We start from the raw sequence: 16098 nt of genomic DNA, 5'->3' as shown, positions 1-16098 counted from the left end.
TGGCAGTAAATCACCATTGAGTCTGAATAAAAGGTCTACTGCTACTAGGTATGATTGATACAAATGAAAACAAAAATAATTCGATCGATAAGACTTTTATTCATCAGATAACATCCATTTAAAATTTAATTACCACATCATGAAATTAACAAAACAAAATTAAAGAGAAAAACTAACTAAATTAAATCGCAATCAACCCTCAATACAATTGTTCATGTTTAAAAAATCAAACTTCTGCAGCACTATTTACTCATTACATGTAGATTACCATATCATACATAAATACTACATTAGTAAGATCATATTATGACCTAAAGGATAAGAGAATACCTAGTACCATATACTTTGTTATTATTCAGGCACGAAAAAATACAATTTTGTTTTCTATGCTTATCATTGAAAATGCAAAGTATATTTAGGTAGTAATAGTAAATGATACCGCATTTCAAGGTACCTAAGATGTCTAGATAAATGTGTCCAATAGTTAGAAAAACATTTTCTCTAGTCAACTTGCGTCACTTTTGTAAGTAACGTGTTTATGATAAACATAATTATTGTTACGAATCATTTAACTTTTTGACTTATCAACTGGCCATTCAGTTAACTATAAACCATACTTTGGCATGTCCATAATTTTGTAAGTACCTATTCAATCATTACACCATGATTATACCTATAAACTATAATGCAATCCATAGAAAACATTTTACAGTTACACTATTAATATGAGTGTTGAACGTGTAAAAATTAATCCAATACACAATATAACTGGAATGATCCTGAAATATTTCATGCACGAGAAAGTTATTTTGTACGCTACAATGTTATATATGTATACTTATATGGTGTTTCATGAAACATTATCACTATCCTTATGATTCTATATTAGGTAATAAAATCTTGGTTTACCTAAAGAACCAAAAAATCTTCGGAGATTATAATATATCATCATGGCAACAGCTACCTACCACTTGCTTATTTGTTACTCTCTAATTAAATGCAATGTTTTAAGCTATTTACAGCCGTAAAGTAATAAAATCGAGCACATACCGAGTCATAATGTATAAACAGCTATACACTCTGCACATAAAAAAATCACATAAACCTAACACATAAAATCAAGCACTTACAGAATGGTTTTGGCAATTAAGATATAAAAATAATAATGTACACTATAATCGAATCTACCTTAGAAATCGAAAAAAGTTATATCCTTATAGGTGCAAAAGCTGGCGCTAAATCTAAAGAATACACGGAACATATAAATTAACTGATTATTTGTTTGAGCACTAATGAAGAACCATTCTGTTAGTGTTTCGTCTACAAACAAAAACATAATTTTTCATCTCATTCATTCACATTTCACATGGCAGCCAGTAGCCGGTGACAAACCCACCTATTATCGCAGGCATCGTATCAAACGGTATAGTATCATAGAAATGCTTTTCTCAATGGAAATTCTGTTGCTCCGTTAATTTGTGACAATCTGATTGATGCGATGCGTGCTAAACCTACAAGTGGACACTAATTATTACTTTCGATAAACTGAGATTCTTACCGTAATCTTACAACTATTATTACAATTCACTGGAAATACTTTGCAAACCAAAGCGATTCACAAATAAACGCTCATAAAATCATAATTTCACTATCCATTTCGTATCATTACTCCAAGAACATACCTTGGCAGTTCAGTCGTCATCATCTATGGTGACGGTGTCGTGCGTCACGGCCATCATGTTGACGTCGTCGTCGTCGCTGAGGTCCACGACGACGGCCGCCGCGTCCGCGTCCTGCTTCTCCTGGTACAACGACAGGACGTCCGATATGATCGGCGACTGGATGGAGAGCGGCACGAGATGCTCCATGTTGTCGCTGAGCTGCGTGTTCTGGCTGTCGTCGTCGTGGATCTCGACGGCGGCGACCGGCGGCTTCGTCTCCGGCTGCTCCACATCCACTTCTTCTTCTTCGTCGTCGTCCATGCCATAGTACTTCTCGTCGTCCTGAATGTCTTTAGGCACGTGCGTGTTGATCAAAAACTGCAAGTTCTCGTCGCAAACGAACACCTTCGACGGATCGCTGTCCTCTTTATCGCACTCATGCTGCGAGAACAGGCGCGAGGAGGTGAAGTACTTGCGGCATCGCGCGCACTGATTGGCCAGATGGGCCCTGTAGTGGTTGTGTAGGTTGGGGTAATCTTGGCCACACACGACACAGCGCTCCGGGCGCACCACGGCGCGGTAGTGCATCTTCGCCTTGGACTTGTGAACCGACACCATGTGCTTCATGAAGGGCCCGTACGTGACGAACTGCTCCCCGCACTGGCGGCACTTGATCGGCTTCTTCTTGTACTTGCGGCTGCGGTGCGAGAAGGCGTGGATGTTGAACGCATCCATCGTCTTGAACTTGAGCATGCAGAAGCGGCACGAGATGGAGCCGGAGCCCTTGTGGATGAGGTCGTGCTTGAGCTTGGAGTTGGTCTTGGTGATGGGCTTGAAGCAGAAGGAGCACTCCTCGTAGCGCGGGCGGTCGTCGTCGCCGGGGCGGTCGTCGGGCTGGTCGTCGGAGTCCACGGGGCACAGGTGGTGGTCGAGGTCGAGACGCGAGTAGAAGTGCTCGCGGCACTTGCTGCAGCGGTTCTCCTCGTGGTACTGCAGGTGCCGCGGCAGGTTGTAGAACACCTTGCTGCAGATGGGGCACTGCTCCTCGATGGACTCCTTGGGCAGCACCACCCAGTCCTTGTCGTCGCCGTGGTCGTCGCGCATGTGGTAGATCATCTCGCGGAAGGCCACGAAGGTGCGGTCGCAGTGCTCGCACTTGACCGGCTCGTCGACGTGTAGCTGCGCGAAGTGGTGGTTCTTGTGCTTGCGGTACAGCGTGAGCGTGTTGAACTTGCGCTCGCAGTAGCGGCAGCCGTAGTAGCCGACGGTGCGGTGGTACACCTTGTGCGAGGCGAGCGCGTCCTCGTTCTCGAACACGCGGAAGCAGTAGTCGCACACGGCGTCGCGGCGCGGGGCGGGCGGCTCGCGGGACACGCGCCGCCCGTGCGCCGCGCGCAGGTGGCAGTCCAGCTTCACCTGCAGGTGGAAGGCCTTGTAGCACTCGGGGCACTTGATCTTGCGCGCGTGCGGCTCCGTGTCGCCCAGCAGCCGCCGCTTGGCGCACGAGAAGGCGAGGTGACCCTCGAGGAAGCGCAGCGCCGTGAAGTAGTCGAAGCAGTAGTTGCAGCGGAGGGAGTTGTGGTAGTCGAGGTGGCGCTCGAAGTTGCCCTGGCTGGCGAGCACCTTCATGCAGACGGCGCACTGCAGCGGGCGCAGCGGGCCGGCCAGGGGCGGCTGGTGGCGCTCCGCCGCCCAGGTCTCCGTGATGCCGTGATCGTCGCGCAGGTGCCAGTGCAGGTCGTAGCCGCGCACGAAGGTCCGCTCGCACTTGTAGCACTGCAGCGGCGCGTCCACGTGCTTGCGCACCAGGTGCGCCTTGATGTGCACGTTGTGCGCCTTCTGCGAGATGTTCTTCTTGCCGCAGAAGCGACACTTGAAGAACTCGGGCTTGCGCAGGTGGCGCTCCTCGTGCATGCGCAGGCGCCGCTCGTCCAGGAACACCTTGGCGCAGAGCTTGCAGGACCACGCCTGCTGCGACGGCGCGTCGGGGTCCTCCTTCACCATCTTGCTCTGCGGGTGCGTGCGCCGCAGGTGCCGGATCAGCTTCACCAGGTCCGGATAATACCGGTTACATATCGGACACTTGACTTTGTTCTCTCTCAACTTCGCGATGCGTTTTTGGTGGCTCTGATGGTCGAAATTGTGTCCCTTGACGTGTCTTCTAAAGTACTCCTCATCATTGTACCCTTTTCCACATACCTGGCACTTGTAGGGTCCGTCGTCGTCCTCGTAGTGCGTGCGCAGGTGCAGCTCCATGCGCCGCTTGTTGGTGAACACGAGACCACACAGCGAACACTCGTGACGAGCGCCGAATAAAGAAGACTTGCTGTTGTGCCAAGAAATGTGGTGCTTCAGAGACACCTCCGAATCACACACCTTCCCGCAATGCGGGCACGTAGTGTTACCTTCCGCGTTCACCGGCGGCTTATTCTTTGGTATCATATCGCCTACGACCGTATTCGAGACGCTATCACCCCTCTTGTAATGTATGGCCATGTGGGACAAATACACCTTCCTATCCTGGAAGATTCTCTTACATATAGCGCACTGGTAGTCCTGTGACTGGAAGCGGGTCTGCTTGTGGAAGTTCATGTGCATCTGTGCGGCGCGGAGGTGCTTGCTGCGGCGCCCGCAGATGGAACAGAGCAGGAACTTGGGGTCCAGGTGAGGATCCTTGTAGTGTTCGCGCATGTGCAGCTTGAAGTGGCCCTTGAAGCGGAACGTCTGGAATGTGACAAGGTTTTTGTTAGAAAGGTTGTGCTAACTGAAATTTTGAGGCAATTGGAAAACGCGATTTCACCGCTGATTTAGAATCTATAGATTAGATGCATGTCTGTAAGTATTTTATTTACTTTAGATAGATAGATATTCTTTATTTGTACACAAAAACATGGACAACATTACAAAAAACTATTTACTGCACGCGATTGCCAATAAGAAACAGTATCGAAGCTGGAACCTATAACGATGCATAGTTAAAATAAACAAGGTATTTATAGTTATAGATATTTTCTCACCTCTTGACAAACGAAGCACTCGACCTTCTTCTCAATATTGTTCCCCACATTGGTGTGCCAGTTGACGTGGCGCTTGAGCGCGACCAGCGTGCCCATCTTCTTGCTGCAGATGGGGCACGTGAAGCCCGTCAGGTCGACGCGGGGCTTGGCGGATGGAACCTCACTGGAGCCGTTGTGACTCTGGACCTCGTCCAGCGGTTCCGTCTTAGTCACAACGACCTCACAAAAATCCGCCAAGTCCGGCACCACCACTTTGGAAGTCATTTGTTTCTTCAGCCGGTGGACTAGTTTTATATGCGTGCCGAGAGTTTGTAAATTTTTAAAGGTATCTCCACACTCGAGGCAGGTGTACTGGTTGCGCGGCTTGACGCCCTTCGCGATGTGGTCTTTGTTGTGTTCTTTGTACGTGTTGACCGTCATCTCCAGGTCGCAGATGAGGCACTTGACCTTGCAGTCCTTGAGGTTGATGTTGGCGCGCTTGTAGCCCGAGCTCATGTTGTGTTTGGTGCGCTTGTGGTGTATTAACAGGCGCTTGTAGGAGAACATCTTCTCGCAGATATCGCAGGTCAGGTCTTCCTCTTGGCTATCATCATCTTCTGAGTCAGTATCTCTGTAGGTAGGCGGCGCGGGGTCGGGCGGTTCGGTCTTGATCTCCAGCTCCCCGGTAGTGTGTTTGATCTCGTGGTTGGCGAGCGACTTCCTGTACGTGAAGGTCTTGTCGCACTGCTTGCACTTGAGCGGGCCGTTGGCGACGCCGCTCTGCTCCGAGTGCACGGACGCCGAGTCGTCTACCGTGCTGGCCCTGGAGGAAAATAAGGATTTTTATAATGTTTATAACTATGCAAGAGTTTATATTGATCTTGTTTGGCCACTATAACAAAAACACCGGACACCGAAAATTTATGAAAAGAGAACAATTTTCATGGGTTTTCGACAACATTAATTATTTTTAGCTCTACACTTACCTAGATTCCTCGTCGGCGGCGGAGCCCGCGTCGTCTATGTTGGACACGTGCGCGGCGAGGTGCTGGATCAGTTGCTCCTGAGTCGCCATCTTCTTGTTGCACATGCGGCACTCGAAGCTCTCGCCCTTCTGGTTGCCATCATCCGCCTGCGACACCACGCGCGGCTCCAGATGAATGTTCTTCAAGTGCAGGAAGTAACTGTTCTTGCGGCTGAAGGTCTTCTTACACAGACGGCACGTGAGCGACGCGACGTCACTCCGCTGCGGGCATGTGTTGAAGTGCGCCGAGTGCACGTAGTAGTCATCGAACAGCTTGCCGCAGTACAGGCACGGGACTGGCTCCTTCTTGTTCACGCTTTTAGAGATCTTCAGAATGAGGCTCTCGCGCTTCTTCTCCGGCAGCACGGCGGCGTGGCAGACCCGCATGTGCTTCTCGAGGTTCTCCACGTTCTTGAACTTGGTCGGACAGAGATCGCAGTTGATCTTCTTGTCGCTGTCTTTCTCCGGCGTGACGATGGGCTCGAGCGAGATGAGCAGCTCCTTCTTGGGCGACAGGTCGGCCGGCGGCTGCTGCTGCTTGCTGCACGAGTCCGCGTGCCGCTTCAGCATGATCTTGAGCTTGAAGGTCTTGCCGCAGGCGTCGCACGCGAGCTTGTCGTCGTCGTCCACGGAGTCGGCCACGTTGTTCTTGGGGATGTCGACGACGTTGTCCTCGCCGAGCGACTTGTTGGGCGTGAGGTAGGAGGGCGTCTTACGCGTGTGCCACTGCTTGTGCGAGTTGAGCGAGGCCTTTGACTGGAAGGATTTGGAGCAGATTTCGCAGGTGAATTCGTTTTTGAGGAGAGGGGAGTCGGAGTCGCTCTCCGGCTCGGGGGAGAAGTGGGAGGCGCTGCGGTCCTCGTAGTCGGAGTCCCTGGTGGAGGATGTGGACTCGAGGCGCGGGCGCTTGTCGTGGGCGCGCGCGGGGCGGGCGCGGGGCGCGGGGGCGGCGCGCTCGCCCGGCAGCGACGCGCGCTCGTCCCGGCTGCGCTTGCGGCCGCGCGCGGGCGTCGCCTTGTGCTCGGTCGAGGAGGACGGCTTCGATAGGTCCGTGTGGTTGGAAAAGGCAGAGTCACTGCTTTGTCTGGTCGGCGGCGGCGTGATACAGAATCCTGAAAGATAATATTAATTTATAAATGTTTTATGCAATTACAAAAATATGACTTTACATGTAAAAATATGTAGTTAATCAAATGTGATGTTTAGCACATTATGTGAAGTAGTTGATTCTGATTTTATGTATATCTGCCCTTGACAGACTAGCTTTAATCACATGTCTAAGCTACTAAATAAATAAATTTGGTGGTCAGTGACCAAAACTTTACAATCACAATGTATCTGACTAACCACTCTATTGTGGCCTAAAAGTCCTGATAGACTTCAGCAATCACTTGTAACATACCCACACATATAAAACAGCTAGTCCGTCAATACTGTACCTGGAGGCGGCACATAGTTGCGTCTGAGCTCCTGGTCGGAGCGCTCGCACTGCTGTTTGAATATGTACGCGCTGCTCAGCTTCTGTATGCACTCCGAGCACACCTTGTCAGGGAGGCCGTCGCCCTCGTACACCTGCCAATATGTGTTAATGATGAATTCATGATTCAGAGATATCAGGTGAAGATGCTGGTTTTTTTTACCATCTTATTAGAAGATTTTTTGGTATCTGATATTTTTTATAAGTAACTGCTAAGAATACACTTGCCATTTACTTGTATAAAGTTTGATACCTAGAGAGGATATCTAGTATTGATGATTGAAAAAACGAAGAGAAGTGTATGTTTCTTGAAGGAAGTTGTTTAGTTTGGCCATGAAATAATATTAATTTTATAGTTTAATTTTGAAAGCATGTAAGTAATTTACATTCTGTAGATAATAAGTAGGCACAATTCCATAAATGTTATCACATCTGCATATTAACTTATGATGAATAATCATTGACTTATATATTACTAGCGTAAGGACAGGCCCAACCGTTCTAGAAAATGACACCCTCGCGTTGGCCCTAAAATCTCATAAATCTGTCATAATTTGTATGAATTAGGGCCAGCGAGCGGGTGCCATTTTCTTATGACAAAATGTTCTGACGGGCATATCCTTCCTTTTGAAATCATTGTGAATAATACAGGAATATTGATGTTGATTCTGAAGGCAGAAATTCTAATTTTAACGCTGTCAAACTAAAAAAATTGCTAGCATAAAATGACATTTATGTAAACAATCATAGAGTCGAATTTTAAACAAAGAAATTAAAGTTTTGACATCGCTAAATTTAAAATTTCTGCCTTCAGAATCGATATCATTGTCAAAGTAGTGGTTCTTCTTAGTCTGTTGGTGACAAACAACTGAAGAACTGAAGGGCTAGTATGGGACGCATTTAAGATGTGACAAGAGTTTTGCATTGCGCTCACTCATATCACGCAGCTTCAAGAGCGAGCGAGACAGAGAACTCTTGTCACATCTTAATAGCGCCCTATGCTACAGGGCCAGGACTAGGGTTTGCCACTGTGATAAAAAGTATTATCCAAACTTTCATTTTTAGTCACTGACTACCTGTAAGGTGCATATAAGGAGCCTCCCTGAGTGTACCAACAGTACCTTATGTATGTCAGGGCAGTCAGTATTTTGCGATGGTGTGAATTTTACTTTGTATTATACATATATTGTCATAATATAGATTATGCAGATAGGTTTATATTGGCTTTGGCTATACCAGTAGCTATTATCTACAAACTTGGATAGGTTACAAGTCACAACTACAACCACTATCTATCAACAACAATCTTACTATAGATTGGCAAGTTGCTTGGCGACCCTCCTTGCGGGGTGAAAGACGCGGAGGGGACGAGGTACCCAAGACGACAGCGGGTAGCGGGAGGGTAGCGGGGAAGGGCAACGCGTGCACTGCATGTCATTGTTACGGCAGTCTCGGCCGCGCAGCCGAGGCGGCCACATGTCTTATATAGCCTGTCATAATTTGAGTGTGACCCACATGAGATCATTGATCCTGAGACCATTAGTCATAGGATGAGTGTTGAGGCCTTTTTAATATTATCATTATATTATTATTAGGTATCTATAATTCGTAAAACAAAATAACGTTAAAAACAACAAATCGTATAATGTCTCAATATAGGGGCTTCTTGTAGAATAGCGTACCGGATCAGTCATGCTACGCGGCTAAAGGTTGGTACTGCGCAGACAGATACGAAAAAGTAAACAACAAAGACGAAGAGTCCATATGACAGTGCGTCAGTTGTCAGTTCTTGTAACTAGGAAAGTAACCAAAATTTATGTGATTTAATGAAAGTAATTAATGAGCAAAACACAGAGAAAAATTACAAAATTGATGAAATTTTGAAAGAAAATGGTCATATCGTGCTTCGCCTACCCCCATACCACCCGGAATTAAATCCTATTGAACTTGTGTGGCGGTACGTGAAAGGCGAGCTCGCAAGAACTTCGATTGACTCTAACTTAGATAAAGAGATAAAAGACTTAGAGTTGCTTTTCTCTAATTATTCGCCTGAAAAGTGGAGAAATTGTGACGACCATGTCATAAAAAATTAAGACGAATATTATAAATCTGATAGAGTATTTGACGATGTATTGGACAGGTATGTTATTGTTTATTTATAATTAAATGTAAATTAAACATAAAATATTATAGGTGTACACTGAACTAATATGACTGGCGTACTCTAGTACATTATACTTCAAAGTAGGTATAATGTTTTTTGGTTTTTGTCTTAGATTTATAATTGAAGTTAATGAAAACTATGATGAAGATGAGGATAACGACGACGATGAACAAGTTCAAACAGAGAGTGAACATGAAAGTGACATGGAAATTGATTTATAAAATAAAACACTTTTACATAAATAAATTCAAATTGGTAGATATTCTGAAGGTAAACATCCAAATTTTAATGCTGTCAAACTATAAATTTTAAGCTAAATATGACATTTACGGGAACACTCATAGAATAAAATTTTACTTACGTCAGATATAGTTACAAGCTATCGCGAGATTAATCCGGGCACACTTTTCTACGTGTGTAGCATGTCGGGCTACCTCGCCCCCGCCACTTCTTTCACCCCGCAAGGAGGGTCGCCAAGTAACTTGCCACATTATAACCTTAAGTTGGTTACTTTCAAAGTTATTAACTAACTATGAAATATTGTAATAATTGGATACTCAGTGAGTTTCAGTTGAATGAATGATCTTTATCACAGCGGTTTTTTATCTTTACCCTCTTCACTAGACGAGAGGTATGTATTGAGGTAATAAAGGATTAAGCTGAAATCAGGGTAAGAAAAAATACATATTTTTACGGTGATTACCTTCACTCTGGCACAATCCATGACCATCTCCGCCAGCTGCACCGAGTTGTCCACCGTGAAGATGGAGTAAAAGTCCCCGAGCTTTAGGCAGAGTCGGCATTTTCCTAGTTTGAGGGCCATATTGATTTATTCTCAAAGATTTCATGTCATTGGAAACATCACTTCCGATATCAGCAAATACTGATTAAATTAGGTCTAGCACGAGAGGATTGATGCATTTTACTATAAACATATCATTTTGAGATATTTATTCACTATTTAACCGAAAATCTTAAGAAAAATCCCAAAACCTCGCCGGCAATCACCAATGGCACAATCGGAAATATTCGGAAACTGAGTTGTGTTTAGTTTAATGAAAATATAGCGATTGTAATGTTGATACAATAACAATGTCGGTTTTATATATTTTTATGTGGAAAATTCCGTTATTTTTAAGAACCACAAAAAGAGCACAAATTTTAATAAAATAACAGCAAAATCGTATCACTTGGATGTAGTTCTCATTATACTTTTCCTTTTAGCATACAACTAGTGCAAAATCAAAACGCATTAATGAATGTATGTATTCCTCAGAATAATAGTATTTCTTTACTCTGCCTGTCGATAAACTCGTGTCGTGTCGCACCAATCACAGCGCCAATTTATGGCGAAACGTGATATAGATATTTTTTATCGACGAAAACCCGTGTAGCAGCAGGTGCTGTTGTCTGCTTAATTCCCAGAATATTAAGATCTCGCTTCATGCAACACGAACACGAACTGTCAAAAATGACAAAATCTGAATGCCGCATAAAGTAAACAAATAAAAAGTTGTATTTGTTAGTTTATTTTCATAATTTAATTGGTAAAATATAATAAAACACCTCCCTGATACTCATAGACATCCAATGAGATGTATGTGCTAAGTGGTTCTAACGTTCATGGGCAATGGCCTTGTGCTGAACTATTTATTTCAAAGTTTCAAGATATTACCCTGGAAGGATACAACTCTTCTTTTAAACTCAAAGAAGCTCAACTATTGTGCTCAAATTGGTCTTACAATATATTTATATTTAAAGATACATTCTATTTAGCGGGGGCATGGTGCGGCAGCGACAGTGCACTGACAGAAGTGAAGCTCCCTGATCAGCTGAAATGCTACAAACATACCAGTTTAATCTTAACAGGAAATGACTTAAAGCTTTACCTAATAAACAAAATATCTTATGATATTTGGCTTTTAAATATTGAAGATGTTGCTACATGGAACTGGCAGTACAAGAAAATTAATACATCTGAAGATATATTTACAAATGAACAAGAATCACCTTGTAAAAAGCCGAAAACAGAAACTGTTATAGTAAAAGCAGTGCCAACGCCATATTCATTTATACTGCTCACATCTGACGGATCCATCTATGATGCACTTACTAAAATTGACACAAGCCATTGCATTGGGCGAGTCTGTGATGTAGACTATGGCTATGAACACGGAATTCTGCTGACTGATAAAGGTCACATCTACACTTGGGGAAATGGAAAAAGATGCCAGCTCGGGCATGGGGACCTGATCACCTTGGAGGAACCCACAGAAGTGGAAGCTTTGTCCGGCATCAGAGTGATAAAGATAAAGGCAGGAGGTTGGCACTCACTGGCACTCAGTGAGTCTGGGGACCTCTATGCTTGGGGCTGGAATGATACTGGCCAGCTAGGAATCAGAAGAGGAGATGAAAAAAAAGAAGGTTTGAACAGCTATCCTGTTCCAACCCTAGTAGAGCTCTATGATGATGAAGAGAATGTTATTGAGACAAATGTAAAGGATATAGCTTGTGGAAGTAGACACTCGGCTATTGTTCTGGAAGATAATACTGTTTGGACCACTGGGATTAATAAATATGGCCAATTGGGATTTGATCCAGAAGAAATAGCCAAACTTGATAGTTTTAAGAAATCTTTTGTCTGTGAATTTGATGCCAGTTTACAGTGTGGTCACTGGTCTACTTGTGTATTATCCAAAGATGTTGTTAAAAAGAGAATAAAAAGTTAGTAAATTTAATTATTTACTCTTATTTTTTAATCAATAGGGATATTTTCTATGTGTATGTGTTCACATAGCATGGACCATTGTACAAGCTGTAACTTTCAGGAGGGCAGTTAAAAACTAAATAATAATTAATTAAGGGCTTGTTTCACATGTCTGGTTAATGGTTACCTGTTGGATAGTTTTATCCAACATTTTAGACAGTGAAAGCATGTAAATACATTCATTATGTCTAAAACATTAATTACAGAGAGTGACAGGATGTAATTTATCCAACAGGTAGCCTGTGAAACAAGCCCTAAAACTAATTAAATACCCTTTTTCAGTTGAGAGTGTTGGTTGGGAGGTTGGGCAATAAAAAATGAACTTTTTGATACCCCAGAAAGCACTAAAATTTAATACGTAAGATAAAAATACTGAGTAACTAGTATGAAGATATTTTCACAAACTATCATCAAATAACAAATTTAGATACAGACAGCACACTCATAATTCAATTTTCATAACACCCCGCATTTCGCACTCGCGCGTGTAAAAAACCGAGCGAACAATAACCTCGCGCGCAGCGGCGCGAGGCGAGGCGGAACCGAGGGGCAAAGTCGCTCGAGCTGAAAGAGGCGGCGGCGGAGCGGGGGCGGGGAGGAGCGGCGCCGAGCGAGCCCGCCGGACCAGTTCCGCTCCGGCCGTCCGCGCGCGCACACCGCGTTCTCCGCCGCCGCAAACATGGAGCGATTCATAGAAGCCGTGAGGAAACAGCCCAGTTTGTGGAACCCCCAGCATCCCGACTATCGAGACGCACACATCAAGGACGCCGCCTGGCAAAGGGTGATCCAGGAGGTCAACATAAGGGGCATTCGGAACCGTGAGTGTCCTGTCTATTGATACCTATTTGTGTTGTGGAGTGTGAAACAGCGAGCGGCGCGCGGCGGGTGGCGCGCGCAGATGTTGACAGCCGCCCTGCGCCGCTGCCGGCCGACAGAGGTCACATTTTTTACTTCGTATTATTTTGTACCACACTTGATGAAAAACAGGGTTGTAAGTTGTACCTACTTACGTTATACTTAATAGGTGTGTCTGTCTGTGGCATTGTAGTAGGATGTGTACATTGTGTACTATCGGTCAAGTACCTATGTAATGTTCGGCGTTGCCGTGCCGGTTGCCGATTGCCCATGTTCACTTTCTTTTCTTGTATTGCACGTTTTATCCCTCGGATCAAATTGAGAGGTGACTTAAGTTTGACTTGGTAGTCTTGGTACCTTAGATTACGTTACACTATGAAAAACGTTTCGCTTCGCTCCGTTACGCTCTGATTAGGTACCTTACCTACAGTGAAACTATAAAGTCCTGAAATTAATGTTTGAGGAACTAAAATTTTCAGGAGCCTGGCACCATTAGAAAAGAAACATAAAAGTCATAACAATTGTTTATGTCAATAGGCGGTTGGCAGTTTTTTTGAATTTTCTTATTAATTATAAGAATTATCTAGATAAAAGCAACAATATACGCTTGGTTGCAATTAGGAAGATGAAGAAAAGTATTCGTAGTCAAGCTAGTGAAGTTATTTATCGAGTTTTAATACAATGTTTAGCGGAACATCAAGCTGGACACATTCTGTCGAATTTGGAGGATGTTTACGCTCGTACAGCGTCTATGACGGGTATGTAGCTTTGTACAAATTGTAATAACTCATTTTTTATTAGTAACAACGCTTCATTTATCGATAAACCTAGGTTTAGAGCCCAAGTCGAACATTGTTTACATACCACTGATTGTAGGTTTCATCTGGTTTCAGTTGAGTCAAACCTTAACATTTTGATACTTGAAGATATTTGTTTGTTTACTTACTAAATTCACATTATGTGAATTTGGGGGGCATTGTGTAACTCACAAAGATTTTTTTATTTTATTTTATAGTTATATCGGACCAGCGTGCCAAAGAGGGATAAATATGGAATATTTCTAACTCCTGGAAGAAACAGAACTGGCCGTCCAAAAAGAGAAATTGATGTCTTTACTATGTGTGCCCTTCGTCTACAGATCCAGTTTTTTTATACAGTTGTAATAACGTTATCTAAATAAATATTTATTGGTTTCACTATTAGCCTTCATATTAACACCTTCTAGCTTGTATAAGAACTTTTTTGTGAATGGTAAGTTGTTTTTAAATACATAAATAGGTAGGAAGTTAACAGGCAAAATTTCAAGTATCAAAGTCAGTTATGTTTCGCTATATAGGGTTGCTACATGAAAGATAGCAGTGCCCTCATTTAATTTCAGGACTTTATAGTTTCACTGTATTAAGATTGGTTCAGAGCCACCTGTAGATACGTAACAACCCTCCTGGGATGGCCTTCTAAAATTGCATTATACAATACAGTGGTTGTGTGATGAAGACACATTGCAGCGAGTTGCCTTTATTATTTTATCAGGCACTTTATATTGGGTTCTTATTATGTTTGAAGCTACAATTAAATTAGATAAATTAAGAAAATATACCGAACTATACTCGGGTCTAGAATCGAACCCAAGACATTAACCCCTACAGTCATATCAACCATCACCTAGTATACAGTCTCCTCTACAAATTATTCAATTAGTTACTGAATCAAATCTCACCAATTTATTTCCATCATAGCACCACAAGCAAAAGTGGAATGGAAGAAGCTGCGTGACAACCACCGCGACGCGCTGAAGCGGGCCAAGCTCGGCAAGAACAAGCTGCTGCCGGCGCAAGTCACCACCTGGAAGTACGCCAAGGCCATGCAGTTCCTGGAGCCGCACATGAAGCACCGCATCACCGAGCACATCGACATGACCGAGCTGTACGTGCCCGAGCAGGACGTGTCCACGACGGAGGACGGCTCCGAGAGCCAGCAGGCCATGAAGCGCCGCCGCGTGGAACTCACCAGCAGCGTCAACGGAAACGCACTGGAATCATTCTTCAGCTGCATGCTGCAAAGCACCAAAGAAATGCCCCTGTGGATGCAGACGCAAGTCAAGAAAAATATATTTTCTGTTATCATTGAGGCGGAACAACAGTTGAATATGCAGAGGCACGGGGATGAGGCGTTGGATGAGGATTTGGGTGTGGAAGTGAAGACTGAAATAGTGACCGACGATTACTCGCATCACTCGCAGAGCAGCTGCTCCGACTGAGGGTCGGGCTCGGGGTGTGTCTCGCGGCTGTCGCATAGCAGTTCTGATTCTAAGTAGGCGCATTTCCCAGTGTTTTTTTGTTTACTAGTCACCTGCTAGGTGCCAAACAGTCGCTGGTAACCCTGGTAGGAAATAGGAATGTAAATTATTTGATTTGGATAACTTAAATTATCCTCAAACGACCATCAGATATGCTAAATATAGATGTGTGCAGGTTTCGCCTCGATCTTTTCCTAATTCCAAAGAACTTTTGGTGTATTTCTCGACGAAATTCGATGTAGGCATAGCCACATCATTTATTTTATATCCCAAAATACAAATAAATAATAATATAATCATATATACAAAGCTTGTGAAGCGATGCGTTATAAATTCCTCTCGATGTTACTGCTTTCACAAACACTATTGACACATTTATTATGTTATAATATGACTGTTACTTAACTAACAATAGTGCTATACTTATGTTAGCGTTTAAATAAAGACATAATTCATCTATCTAAAAAAAATAATTAACGACACTCTGTAGTAAGACACACACATTGTCTCACATTGATTGTTAGAAATACTTATAATAGGTACTAATCTCTGAAAGATCTCATTATGAACGATTTCTAACTTAGTAACTATAGTATAGTTAATTATAAAGTATTTTTGTGTTATTTAATGTTAAATTAGTATAAGTACTAGGTAAAAGTAATTACATTGTCGGTAATTACTAATTAGATAAGTAAAGAAAATAATAAACTGGATTATAAAAACCCTAAATTGAATTATAGTTTTGTACTTTATTCCCCTTAATTTACGTTAGACACTTAGGTATAAAAATGATCTAATCTCGAAAATTTAGATTAACATAAGCACATTATGTGGTATTAACATACATAACTAATAGAA

General features: G+C 43.5%; 3 protein-coding genes across 3 annotated transcripts; 2 read left to right on the top strand and 1 right to left on the bottom strand.

Annotated features, from left to right (window-relative positions):
• Positions 1-79: 79 nt before the first annotated feature.
• Positions 80-10353, bottom strand: LOC105388490 (zinc finger protein 729). Its single transcript, XM_048625767.1, has 5 exons — positions 10026-10353; positions 7121-7253; positions 5644-6793; positions 4679-5480; positions 80-4385 (listed from the first exon to the last, which is right to left on the bottom strand). Exons 1-5 carry the CDS (start codon positions 10143-10145, stop codon positions 1692-1694), a joined length of 4899 nt encoding a protein of 1632 aa, XP_048481724.1. The 5' UTR covers positions 10146-10353; the 3' UTR covers positions 80-1691.
• Positions 10354-10812: 459 nt separating this feature from the next.
• Positions 10813-12450, top strand: LOC125489600 (ultraviolet-B receptor UVR8-like). Its single transcript, XM_048625864.1, has 2 exons — positions 10813-12046; positions 12372-12450. The coding sequence occupies exons 1-2, from the start codon at positions 10918-10920 to the stop codon at positions 12401-12403; spliced, it is 1161 nt and encodes a 386-aa protein (XP_048481821.1). The 5' UTR covers positions 10813-10917; the 3' UTR covers positions 12404-12450.
• Positions 12451-12768: 318 nt separating this feature from the next.
• On the top strand, positions 12769-15972 carry LOC105387693. Its single transcript, XM_011558468.3, has 2 exons — positions 12769-12907; positions 14681-15972. Exons 1-2 carry the CDS (start codon positions 12769-12771, stop codon positions 15199-15201), a joined length of 660 nt encoding a protein of 219 aa, XP_011556770.1. The 3' UTR covers positions 15202-15972.
• The last annotated feature ends 126 nt before the right edge of the window (positions 15973-16098 follow it).

Source organism: Plutella xylostella, chromosome 15, assembly GCF_932276165.1.
Source record: "Plutella xylostella chromosome 15, ilPluXylo3.1, whole genome shotgun sequence".
NCBI lineage: Eukaryota > Metazoa > Arthropoda > Insecta > Lepidoptera > Plutellidae > Plutella > Plutella xylostella.
This window is presented reverse-complemented; position numbering and strand designations above follow the sequence as displayed.